At 37.4% G+C, this 14175-nt stretch overlaps 1 protein-coding gene across 1 annotated transcript in view; it reads left to right on the top strand.

Moving 5' to 3' along the window:
* LOC141752517 (uncharacterized) overlaps positions 1 to 12171 on the top strand; it is a 39521-nt gene extending 27350 nt beyond the window's left edge. The window contains exons 5-6 of the mRNA XM_074610521.1: positions 8981 to 9080; positions 12031 to 12171. Coding sequence (XP_074466622.1) covers positions 8981 to 9080; positions 12031 to 12159 — 229 coding nt within the window. The 3' untranslated portion in view covers positions 12160 to 12171. The remainder of the gene's footprint in view (positions 1 to 8980; positions 9081 to 12030) is intronic.
* Positions 12172 to 14175: the final 2004 nt, after the last annotated feature.

Genomic DNA, 14175 nt, shown 5'->3' with positions numbered 1-14175 from the left:
TGCATTCACAACCTGCATATGTTTCAGTCGCAAGATTTCAGTTGATTTTAACTCAATATGATAAAACTGCTTGTCATGATTGTTTTGTTTTTGACAGCAATTCTTTGGTGTGAATGGCAAAATTCTGTTTAAATTAGGGCTTCACGATTTTGAAAAAAATATCTAATTGCAATTATGTTGACTGATATTGCAACTGCGATATGTTTTGCGATATTAGAGGGAATGATCATTTTTATTTATTATTTAAACATATTAAACTGATTATGATGCGATTTTTGCAGAGATCTCTATCAAACAAAGAAGTTTAATATGATGTGTAGGTCAGGACATCTCTGCAGCACGACAATATTTAATTTTAAATGGTATTTTGACACATATTTCGACTTTAACAAATATTGCGCCTCCTGCGGTTTGAAAATCGCAGTTGGCTTTATTGCGATTTTGATAAAATTTCAATTAATTGTGCAGCCCTAGTTTAAATTCAGTAGCATATATATAAAGTATATGTAGTTGATCTGTGTATCTCATGTTATGATGTGATGTCAAGTACAAGACAAATGAATACTGAACAACAATAATGCCTATTACAATGTCAGTAATACAGACAACAAAGTTATAAACCCACATTCATAGAGAAAGATGAATTAGGGGTCTTTTTTATCAAATATGTATGGACCTAGTTTAATTGGCCTCCTTATATAACAAAATGTATTCTTAGCGTACATGGGCTTTGGGCCGTATAAACTATGAGAGTCGATCTCAGAAATAAAAGCCTGAAAAAAGCATCTCTAAATCATCTTGTAGCACAAAATAATATGCAAAACGTCAAGTGGAGTTATACTGAAATACGCTTCAGAGAATCCGTAGCAAGTCAGCCAGTGTCAAGATTATCATTTCAAATATACACAGGCCTTCCATGCCTCCATGATGGCTCCCGAGAGAAGAATGAAGTTTAGATGCTCGAGGTTTAGACAGCGGCAGCATCTTTCCCCCGTGGAGTTACAGTACAAGGATGTAGATGACAAGAAAAGTGATGTGTGTGGAAATTGATCATCACAGTAGATCACGTGACTATACTTTGTTGGCATGATGACGTCAAACTCCCAGCCAGGCAGAACAGTTGTGCAATACATAGTCACACTAGCTGCATAAAGAGGTTTGAGGAGGTGCTCTCTGGACAAACACATGTACTTCCTCTTCCAATTTCTTATATGTTCGATTAGCCGCAGCTCTGATTCATCTGGTTCCTGTGTTGGTGACATGACTGATGCTTTCCCATCATGTGACTTAATTGCTGTCTTGTCTTCTTCTTTTGTTGGTTATAGCTAAATATGATAAACTGTTACCATAATAGCATCCTAAAGTGTGCAGTACAAAACCTGATGGCTGGATTGTGAAGTTGTTCTCCATGTTAATTTCTAGTAAACACACAGGAACTGGCTCTTTTCATTAAAAAAAAAAAAAAGAAAATAATCATTCTTGGGAGTGTGTTTTAATTTTGTTATGATTTTTTTTTTTCTGTGAGTGCACTAAAAGCTTTGGTGAACTCAAACATCAAAAAAAAAAGCATGCGCTGTGATAGGCTGAAGCTCGCTCTGCCCACAGATCACCAGCACTCTCTGAATGAAGTCGGGAGTGTCTATTTGGAAAGTATTGAGCAGTTGCATTACCGTCGATACAAACGGTCAGTTGCAATTGATGATTCAGACGATCACCCCACCCAGTTCTGCTTTGCCCATCATGACATAAGAGCTGGTTTGTGATTCACAGCTGTGTGATTGAGCACCCGGGGCGGATCGATCAGTGAGAGAGGTTAAAGCAAACTCACTGCCTGGCAATAACTACTGCAAATAAAACGCATGAGCAGCGTGGGGCAGTACTGTATTTAACTGTGAGGACCAGGCTTGTGTTTCGTAATGACTCCTTAATCTTTAATATGAAAATCTGAGTGCCGGTGGTAATTTCAACTTTTCCTGTTTAAACCTTATTTTAATTTTTAGCCATGCTGGAGGGATGTTAATGTCGCTCTGCCAATCGATCCACCACTTTGGCCCAGACTGAAATATCTCAACAAATATTGGATGGATTGCCATGGAATTTTGTACTTACATTCATGGTCCTCACAGGATGAACCATACATACTTTTTGTGATACCCTTGACTTTACCTCTAGCGCCACCATGAGGTTGACATTCGTGGTTTTGAGTGCAATGTCTCAACAACCATTGGATGGATTGCCATGAAAACTTGGCACAGATATTTCATGTCCCCCCTCAGGATGAACTATAATAACTTTGGCGACCCTTTCAGTTTTCATCTAGCGCCATCATCAGGTCAACATTTTAATTTGCTCCTACAATCATACCAATATTGGTTAAAGACAGAGTACTTGCTAAACTAATGACATTCCCATCAACCTCGGGTTGGACATCACACTGGTGCCATCTTTTTTTTGTCAGATATGCTATGTTAGCCTAGAAAACAGTGTAGATATATCTTATTTGAATAAGTGAGTCAGGGTTTTTTTTACATAAAATGCTGTGATGACATTTCCTCCAGAACATATTGGACAAAACCCTTTAGCAGTAGGAAACAGGTTTGCACGAAAAATCTATCTAATTAATCTAATTTAAAAAACAATCTAATTATATATCAAATCATATTTTGGCCAGTGCATGCATGCACCAAGGCACAACATATAATAACCTTTTATCCTAACCTAATTAAATGTACAATTTCTGATATATTACTAAGTGGAGATCATCCTGAATGTTTCCATAGTAATGTTTTGTTGGCACCATAGACTGTATATAAGAAGTGGACATAGTCACCGTGACGTCACCCATTGGTGTGTGGACTGTGGTTTTGAAGCCTCAAATTCAGCATTTCGGCCATCTTGTTTTTTTGCAACCAGAAGTAATACGAGAGGGTGCAGCTAAGTATAACAGAACACAGAATAAGACATTTTTAGGCGACCAAAAAGGTTATAATTAACTTCATGAGCTGAAAACATGCTGTGAAAGGGTTAAAGTTGTAAGACAAAAACACGGACAACTCCCAGACCGGACAACACCGTGGTAGCAACCTGTCAATCACAAGGTAGCCACGCCTTAAAGCATACCTTGCTTTATGGTCTATTTGACTCTAAATGGGACCATAATTTACTAAATGAACATCATGCTGTATTGAAAAAGACTTGAAACTAGCGATTGAGACCATAAACTCATGTTTACAATGTTTACTGAGGTAATAAATCAAGTGAGAAGTAGGCTCATTTTCTAATAGACTTCTATACAATTAGACAACCAGCCAGGTTTAAGGCACTTCCGCATTGGCTTCTCTTTTCAGACCCGGAGGTTTCCTACTGTTTGGCACAAACCTCCATCCCAATTGCTAGCAAATCTGTTGTCACCTCCAATACAGTATATGGAGTAGATTATTTCTTCACTACATTGCATTTATAGAGAGAAAGAAAGAAAGAAAGAGAAATACGTCTGTAATCATCCATCCACTGGACAATCAAAGTGCAGGAATTGTACACAATGGCTCATCAGCCACTGCCGCATGATTGGTTGTTATCGTGGGCGTTTTACTGTGGGTCGATTCTGGAGAATACTGAGATGCAGCAGCTGTTAAAAGCCTGACATTACCGCTCAGAGTCACACAGATAACGCATCGAGCATTCTGTTCTTTAATATCAACACCACAGTTACCGCTGAGCTTGAAACACATCCAGCATTTCAGTGTCCGTTAACTATCGGGGTCCAATCATGGAATCAATGGCCCAAATGGGTTGAAATGAAAATCAACATTGTTTCAATTATTTATTGACATCAACCTCGAGGCAGAGAGCTGCTCTATCTGCTGCATGGATTCAAATCAAAATGTCAACAAAGGACTGACCGGGTCACACGAGTTTTACGTGAAAGAGCAGTTTGTCTGAGAGGGGGGATGATAATCTGACGGCGTTACATGCGGGGATAACAGCAGAGCTCATTTTGACTTCCGTTTATTTTATGAGACAAATCAAACTTCACTAAAATCTGTCAAATTTCCTGAACTGCATGAATGTATATTTGTGTTGCAGACTAAAGCTTGTTTTCTTTAATCGAGTGAGTGAGAAATGAAGTGTGAAAACTCAGGCTGTTTCTCAGCTCTGAGGTCTCCAGACTTGAAAGCTCCAGTGTGCCACAACAGTAATTAAGTTCAACTTAATTAAGGGACATTAATTAAGTGAAAAAGGAAGTGTATAAAGAGTTAATTAACTGTAACATTTATAGCATAATAGATAATTAAACATAAAAGTGAGTTAATAATTGAAATTCAAACTATGTTTTTTTGCTCAAAACATTGCTGGGTTTATATATTAAGCATTTTGCACTCTTATTTTGGAAAGACATTTACTTGTACCTACTTGATTTACCATTTAAACTTTTAACTGGGACATTATTGTCATTATGACAGCATATTATTAAATGACTTATTTGCTGGCTGGCGCGCACCCACACTAATTACACCAGAGCACAACCTGCAGAGATGAAACAGGAAGTCTCGTGGACCATCTGGGGAGCGTTTTAGACACGGCCCTTGCAGCCATGTACTGATTTGTACCTGCTGTCACTGTTTTTCAGAGTTTGTGCCAGGACCAGAAAAAAATGTTTCACAAGGATTAAAGCTGGTACTCAAATTAAAAGCAACGTTGCCAAGTCCCTGCTGAATTAAAATGTGGGTTTTAAACTGTAGATGTGTTGCGTGAAACCAACCTGCTCAGCAGACAATACATGCAAAACAAACTGGCTTTAAAACAAACCTAAAAACCAGGGACCATAGATGCTATTCAAACAGCAGCCACAGGAGAGATCATTATTATTCTATGTGCTCTCATTTAATTCAGAAACTGAGATACAGGGGTACAGGGGTATATATTGTATATGATATACAATGTTATTAAGCATTCGTTAAATATTTTTACACACTGGATTTTTCATCAGAGGAGTTATAGTTGTTGAGAAATACATTAATGAACACTTTAAATAAAATATTTTATACGTGCTTAGCTACATTATAGTGTATTAAAAGCATTTAGTAACTGTTTATATACTGACTATAAATGAAGTGTAACCTGATAAATTGATAGTTTTTCTGATCTTATTGACTATGTTATTGACAAGGCACTGAATCAGAAATATGGGGTTTGCTCATCTTAACAATACAGTCTTAGTACTGCTTTGTTGTACCGAGTGCACACATGATAAAAGCCAAGACTGCTCCATGTGGAAAAGCTGTGTCAAACCCAGGGTACTTCGAGCCACGGTATTTCTGTTTCCTGTGTTCGTTCCGTTGTTCTGCCTCCTGTTCACATGTTTTATCAGCAGACATTTGACATATCATAACAGGAAAAAAACAGGTGTAATTAATAACATTATTATTGGCTGCACAACTGAATGGAACACAGACATTAATAATGCTATTAATTACAGCTGTGCAGTTTCAGGCCTTGGTTTTGTGTATGCTTACTTACTGGGACACATTTAGGACACAACAGAGCCATCTTTTATGTTATTACTTACTCCGGTGTGTTTCCTCCTATGACAAGAAAATACTTGTGGGAAAAAGACCTAATGATGTAGGACACCTTCTACAGTTTACGTTACAGATATTATAAACAGGACTTATATGTTTTTTTGAGTATATTTTAAATACAATTTGAAATTAATGGCATTTCTGTTTAACTAACGTGGGATGTCAATATATATTACTATAGAAGTAAATCTCTTACAGCTGGAGATACATTATGAGCTCTTTGGTTATGAACTCATGGTTCATAACCAAAGAGCTAAAAAAATGTTGCAGGTACAACTTACAGTAGTTGGAACTTGATTCGAAATCCATGATTTTGTGCCTCAACCTCAACCTGCAACTGTTTTATAAAATGTCACTTTTTCAAATCATTCCTTTTTGCGACCTGTTAATCGGTTGATCTGGTCATAATACCAAGACATAGTCATTAAGATAAAAGCTGCCAAACTTCATTTGGCCCTTGTTCAATAGCTTGTTTACTGACACACTGACATTTCACCATAATTAAAATTAATTACACATTTTATCTCTGAAAATTAATTGAGATTTCCTCCAGAAAGGTGAGTTGAGGTTCACTTGATTCATGTAAGTTTTATACTTGATTACCCTCCTAAAACTTTCTGTAAATTGTACGGTCATTTATTAGTCTACTGTCTGTTTTTATTAGAATTTGGACACTTACCTTAAAAGAAGCTAAGGGTTCACATATCTCCTGGCTGGTTCATCCATCAGGAGCAGACTTGTTGTCACTGGTCTTCGCAGATCAGTGATGCAGTCAAACCTGCCAGCATCATCCACCAGATGGAGTCCTTAAACTGCAGCCGCAGTTTATAAATCCAAATATACTGCTGCTCACTCTGCCATCATGAAGTTCCTCTGCAGTCCCTGGAGGGGTAATCAGGATTCAAATCAGTCTCTTCCAACACAATAAAAAGCAAATTGTTGAAATCAAACAAAGAGTATGGACACAGTGTGTGTGTGCAGCTCTTTGCTCTCTGATGTTTGCACCATGCTGGAAAATCATCCCCATCTTACATTGTCATGCATCCATAACAATTTCATTTGCACTCCCAACATGCACAAATAAATTAGTTTTTATGTTTTAGTGAAACTGACAGGATCAAACTTTAAAAAACAATTACTGGATAGTAGGCTACTAATAAGAACGAGTAGGCCTAAACTATGTTGAGATCAACTATATCCAGCTAAAAGAGAAAAGAAATGAATGAAAGGAAGAAAGAAAGAAAAGAATAATAAAAGGACTATAGCCTATATCTAGTTTACATTTGTTTAGTGGACACACTAAACACCTCGTCATGATTTTATTAAACTATTCTTGTTATTTGACTATAAAATATGTTACATTTCCCAAAAATAAAAAGGAAATGTTGCTTATAGTGTGTCAAATGTTCTCAATAACCACTTAAAAAGCCACAACTGTACAAAGTGGTATTTACGACGGCAAGCAGGAAGGACAAATAACCAAGAACGCGAAAAAACTGCCTCTTCTCTACCAGAGATAGTACAACAACGGCAAGAGAGGTCACCGCCGAAAAAGACAAGCGGGGGGACATAACCATAACGCCATTAAGGCCGAGGAAACACTAGCCTAGCAAAGATGGCGTCGGGCAGTTATCGAGAGCAGCCTGTCTGAATCTCCACGATAGAAGATGTATGACGTTTACTGCGATGTAGTTTTTTTGTGCAACATCTTTATTTACACACATACAGAGGATTGCTATTCATTCAAATAGCGTTACGACCCAGAAAGAGCTGTTGTGTTGCGTCGTGCTTAATGAAGCTCTTTCCTCCACAGGGTCTTTGGTCAGAGAGCGTCATAAGAGCTACTGACAAAAATATACATCCTTTTCTTTCAAAGACATTTCAATTATCTCTCTATTATTATAGTATAAATCAGACACTCCTTTCATCTGTATCAAATACAACCACATTTTACAGTAAATACCAGCAGAAATTTCTAATTTTTTTAAAACTGTGATGCAAAACCACTAAACCAGACTGCAGCAGTCCCCATAGCAACAGAGGAGGAGAGGGAGGGCATCACTAAAGGCACTAGACGTGTGATGAGTCAGGCCTCTTGAGTTCACATCCCAAGCTGTAGAATATCTTTTAGCACTTAAAACCCCAAAACCACATAGACCGTCCTGTTCTCTCACAGAGATTGAAACCTGAGAGATTTCACTTGGCCACAATTTCCTACAGGCACTGATATGGTACAATCCACCCTCATAAGAAAACATTTTACCAGTGGCAACCCCCTCCCTCCGTCTGGCAGCTACCACTCCCATGCAGAGGGGGGGATCCTCTCCATCCACCACAAATCTAGTGCTCATTGTGGCAGAATTTGCAGTGCACTGGACTGTACAGAGCAGGGTAGCATCCAGGCTGTTGTCTGTGAGGGGTGGGGTCCGGCTACACTGATACCACCAAATCTAAGCTTTACAGAGGGTCACAGAAAGGCAGAAAAAAGAGAGAAGAGGGGGGAAGATTGCACCTGAGGAGGACTTTAATACGGGTAAGGAGAAAGGGGGGAGGATGGAGATAGACAATGGAGAAAGGTCCAGAATGTTTCAAATGGATTCGGCTCCTTTTGCTGCTTTGCTTTTTCTCCCCCCCCTGTTGACAATCCATCCTGCTTGATTCCTTTTCCATCTGTGACACATTTCTTTCAGTCATATGCATATTTATTCATCATTTCATAAATGTCTGTAAGGCTGCAGTGCCCATTTCATTCTGAATTTGATAGCTCTGTGGTTATTCTTGCTCGTATAGTGGGAGAATCTGTGGGCCATGGTGAATAAATGTGGCCCAGTTTACATGTTTCCTTTGCATTTGATAGAATATACTGTATATGCTTTTGTTCCCATATTAGACGACATAATGTAACAGCTGTGTCAATTCTATGACAGAATGTTGATTTATACTTCATTATTTGACTGGTTTCGTGCTTGTTTTGCTGCCAAAATATATGATAAGCAATACATACTATGATTGTTGAGCATAGCTTTTATCATATATGACATAATAGTGCTGCATAATATAGTATTTGTCTTAAAACTATTAGTTCACACATACTGTATATTGTGGTTCAATTGTTCAACCACCTAGTCATGTATTAAAAAGCTAACTTTGCAATCAAACCTAGGTGTGTAAATAGGAAATAAATCATAACGTATTGCTACCTATAAACATTATTTATGCATTTTTATTTTAAAGTGATATAAATTGTATTTCTAGGACTTATGAGTCAATCACTTTTGGAGAAGCAGGGTTATATGGAAAATATTTCAATAAATTAAATTTAAAAAATATCCAATTATATTTACAGAATGCATTCTCATCCAATTCAAATCCATAAATGTTGCTGTGTTTGTCGCCAGAATGAAAGTTGACACCCCGGTGAACAGCAGCATGAGCGTCGGCCAAGCCAGGAAGTTGGTGGAGCAACTGAAGATAGAAGCTAGTTTCTGCAGGATAAAGGTAAGACAAGCTGGACGCCTCACATTCAGACAGGAATCGTAACAGTGTGATGTTTTAAAACACACGATACAAAGGGGGAAATAGAAGCAATCGATGAGTATAAACAATACAGTGGATTATTAAATAACTTGACTTTCTGAAAAGCAAAAAAAAAAGTCCAGGTATTATACTGCCCAACACTGTTATCTGATGTGTTCTTATGTTGCAGAAAGTCAAGTTTATGTCTACACAAATCATAAGTAAAGAAGTTTGATTTTGCTCTTTTGTACACATAAAGCCTCACATCAAAGTTGAAAGGACAGCACTGAAGAGGTTTGACATCCACATTGGTTTGCAGTTTGTTTAAATCACCGGTGACCCTCTCAAATGCACTTTGAGTCGATGCTTTCCATTTGGAGAGTTTCCAAATGGTATTGGCTTCAGTCGTGCTCCTAATGGCATCGAAAAACACCTTGTAGAGGCACCTTGCAGTGTAGAAATTAAGTAGGGGACAAAGTTATATATCACGCTAATGATATGGTGATTGTCAGCTGCTGTCACCTCTGGCAGAGTAGAACTTTATGGAGAGATTGGGCTGAGGGAAAAAGACATGAGAAAAAGTTTGAACCAGCAGTGTTCAGAACGATGAAGTTTCTTTTTGCAGTGAGGAAGAGGTGCGTCCTTCCATTTACTCCAAGAGTTTGCAAGAACCAATACATTATAGCAATCTAATGTGAACCTGTAAATCATATTAGATAGAAATCCATAAAGCAAAATAGGAGGTAATCACACATTTCTATTTTTCAAAAACTACAAATTTAAAGAAAACCGAAATATTTGTGTCTTGATTCCCATACTTTACACTCAGACTCTACTGTTACTGATTCTGTATTATTTCATTGTCTATTTTTGTGCCCATGCTCTATTACTCCTGTGTTCACCGCTGTACTGTGATACCTTTTGTAACTGCATCCTCTTAGTATTATTTATAGTAGTTGTATACACATTTGCATTTTCTGTGTCCAGACACATTCAAATTTCTTGGTCGAGAAACATTTGATACAATTCAATTTTGGTTTTGACTGATGTGTGTCGTTGAGTCTTCATTCGCCAAATTTGAGCCATGTCGCTGAAAGACACTAAAATGTAACCCAAGTAAAATGAAAAGCATATGAAATATTATTACGAATACACACTTTATACAATGACAACGATGGACTATGGCTGCATGATTTTGACAAAATATCTAATTGCAATTATTTTGACTGATATTGCAATTGCGATATGATTTGCGATATTCAAGGGTATGATCATTTTACATAATTATTCTCATCTTCATTGAAAAACATTCAAATGATTATCGTGTGATTTTTGCAGGGATCTGTACCTAACAAAATATGTTTTCTTAAGTCTGTAGAATATGATGTGTAGACCAGGACATCTCTGCAGCACAATATTTCACAAAAAAATAGTATTTTGACACACATTTCACCTTTAACCGATATTGTGATTTCCTCCTCATCCTGTGATTTGAAAATTGCAGTAGGCCATATCGCGATTTCCATAAAATTTAAATGAATTGTGCAGCCCTAGCAGAAACAACGGCTGGGAAATATATATATTCTGAAGTTTTAAATGAAAACCGGGAGATTATACCCATCATTACTAGAGCTGCAAGACAATACACAAATGATCTTCATGAGGGTCATACAGACAGGCATATTTATAAACTGATAAACTGAAGCTAAATCTGCATGACCCTTAGCGTTTACATTCTGCAGTTAAGTAAACAGCTTTACCTGCATCACATCCTACAACGAAAAAGAGGACAAAAAAAAAACATATTATACATACATACTGTATTAAACCTGCAGTAGGCAGAATAACCTTTCAGCATATTGTAATTCAAGTGTTCTGAGAGAAAACTAGACTTCTGCACCTCCTCATGGCTCTGATTTCAGGCTTTAAAAAAGCTAGCCCGTGACGGGAGACTTTGATCAATCACAGGTCATTTCAGAGAGAGAGTGTTCCTATTGGCTGTTCATTTAGCGGAGGCAGGCAATCACTGTCAAACTCAGATCACACGGTCAAACTAGGCAGTGCTAATCAAATATGAATCAATATTCCGTTACCGTAATGCCTATTTCTCACCTCAAATGTTAAGCTGTAAAATAAGAAAATGTGCTCTGGCTGGTGGGCGGTGCTTGGTATTTCCTCAACTATTCTCAACAGGGCAGCCGGGTCACAAACGTTCTCATCGTACAGCTAAACAGTACGCTACAAGATGTTTCTGAAAACATTTGAGGAGAGAAATAGGCATTACAGTAACAGAATATTGATTCATATTTGATCAGCGCTGCCTAGTTTGACCTTTTAATCGGAGTTTGCGAGTTATTGACAGCTGCTCACAGACGGCAAGGCTCCAGCTCGGCTCTGATTGGTTGTTTTCCTCCGGTCTGTGAAATCTTGCAGATGCCATTATAGGAGCACCGGAGGACACAGAGGCACATGATTTTTTTTCAGATTACCTGTCTCATGCACTAATCTAAGGATATAGTGACTGTTTTATAAAAATAACTTATTTTTTTAATCATATTTGCTTCAATTACCCACTGCAGTTTTAACAAAAAATGACAAGACAGCTAAAGAGATTCTACGAAGACAACCAAGATGAGGGTTTACAACATGTAAAAATATCGTAAAAGTAGAGAACATTTGTTTCTTCTTAAGTAATTCCAATTCCAAAGAAATTTCAAATAGGTTACTTGCTAATTATCACCTAATTACCATGAAATTCGCGGACCTCTAAAATGAAGTGTTATCTGGCCTCTAAATCCAGAAACGGATAGATACATGAAACCACAGGATGAACTTTGACTTTATTTGTGTAATGAACTAACGGTTGAAAACTGTATAACCTGATGTGATTATATTCATGAGCCTCCCTAAATGTGATCACCCTCATCTCCAGGTATCAAAGGCAGCCGCCGACCTGATGGCGTACTGCGACGCACACTCCTGCGACGACCCGCTGATCACCCCCGTGCCCACCTCAGAGAACCCGTACAGGGAGAAGAAATTCTTCTGCGCTCTGCTTTGAGGCCAATCAGGGATTGTTGTGATTGACGGTACAACTGTACAGTATGTACATGTATGTACAGTGTGTACATGTACTTCTGATCCGAATAAGACATCAATGTACTATAGTAACCTTGCATAAAAAGCTGCCGATGTACAGTACACAATCAACTACAAAATATCTTGAACTAAATTCAGTCGCAATGTCGAGAGGGGGAGAACAAAAAAATAACAAAACCCACATGTGCAATCAATACAGAGTCATTATGAAAAACAAGATTAAGAAAAGAAATATAAGAAACAGCTTTCATCTGGTTGAAAACACATTTCATGCTCATTTATATTACAGGTAACTGCCAAAAAGGAAACAGCATCAAGTGTCTTAATAGGCTCCACCAGTCACAGGAACACACTCATATGGATTTAGGGCTGGGCGATAATTTAATATGATCATTTATCATCTTTCAATGGAATTGTATTGTGATAAAATCATATATCGAGATATCGTGATACACAAATATGTCGACGAAATTGATAATTGCGAGAACATACAATCTCAAAATTCTCAGAAAATCGGATGTGAAATATTTTGAGGGCATTTAAAGACTGCGGTTTTGCTTTTACATCACACTTTACATTACATTTCAATGTCATTAACAAATGTGTATATATGGAAATATTTAACCGTTATGTTCATTTTGCACTAAAGATCTTAATCAAATGAGAAAACACTCTGTACTTTTCATTTGTCAGGTATTTAATTCACACAGGAGTATACAAAAATAGACTTTAACGTGTGATTTTGGACTATTTATTTATTGAACTACGAGAAAACATGCTATATCGTGATATAGTTATCGAGATATTGAATTACCTGTATCGTGATAAGAAGATTTTGGCCATATCGCCCAGCCCTATATGGATTCTGCAGCATGACACATTTAACTGGGAGGCTAAATTCCCACATTAAATCTTTGGATTGTGGTGGTGCTACATGTCTAAGATGCTGCTCTGATTGGTCAGTTCTCTTCATAGAAATTATCCGTACATTTGAGATCTGGCATCTGAGAAAAAAGATAAGCCTATGTTAGGTTATTAAGTATGACATTTCCCATATGGTGACTGCTTGTAGATGGAGGTAATAATAACAGCCTTCTTCAGATTAGACATGCTTTACTTGCAGGTAGAGCTCTTCATTCCGTCTCCCATCAACATTTAGATTGTCCTTTTAGTAGAGCTACATGCCATCTATTGTCAATATATTTTGTATTTACTCGTTGACTTTCCTCTGTTTTGGCAGTTACTTGTACTTCCCGAGGACAACAGCTGTTTATGAGTGGAGAGTAATCATTTAGTTTCAAGGTTTTATTAAGACGTTTGCTCATTTCTATACTGTTGCTGTGGTGTGGATGTGGAAGTGTGTGTGTGTGTGTGTTTGCATAGGTGCTACTGTGAAACAATTCTAAGCATCTGATCACTGTCAAATCAAGATTTTATAGTTCAATAGCACATAGACCCAAAAAAAAAAACATTCCAGGGGTTATGGACATTTAATATACTATAATCTAAGCCATTAAAGCAAATTATGAGTCTGTCACATGAGCAATTTTATATTTCTTTGAGGCAAAAAAAATAAAATAAATACAGCAGTTATATTGTACTTTTAAAGAAAGGTGTACATTGTCATTTTAACCAATCAGATCTGAGAGGTTCTCCAGAGCAGAGGGGTCCTTTAGCCAAAAACGTTGCTACTCATTCATGTGAATGACTTGAGAATTCCTATTTTAATTAAAGGTGTCACTTTCTCTGTGGTTATTTCTCCATCTACAGTACAGGCAATGGTTTAGTTCTGTTGAATCATATCCACAAATTGCTCCTCCCTCAGACATGGTGCCATCTCATGAGCTTTTGGGAACCCCTGCTCTGGACCATTTAAAAAAAAAAAACCAATGTATTTTCAATATCTTGCAAAAACATTTGGAGCTTTGGCAAAAGAGTAACCATCAAGTATTGAAATAAAAACCTCCTGTTATCAAAG

This window comes from Sebastes fasciatus, chromosome 16, assembly GCF_043250625.1.
Source record: "Sebastes fasciatus isolate fSebFas1 chromosome 16, fSebFas1.pri, whole genome shotgun sequence".
NCBI lineage: Eukaryota > Metazoa > Chordata > Actinopteri > Perciformes > Sebastidae > Sebastes > Sebastes fasciatus.
Note: the sequence above shows the minus strand (reverse complement) of the source record. Positions and strands in the feature narration are given on the sequence as shown.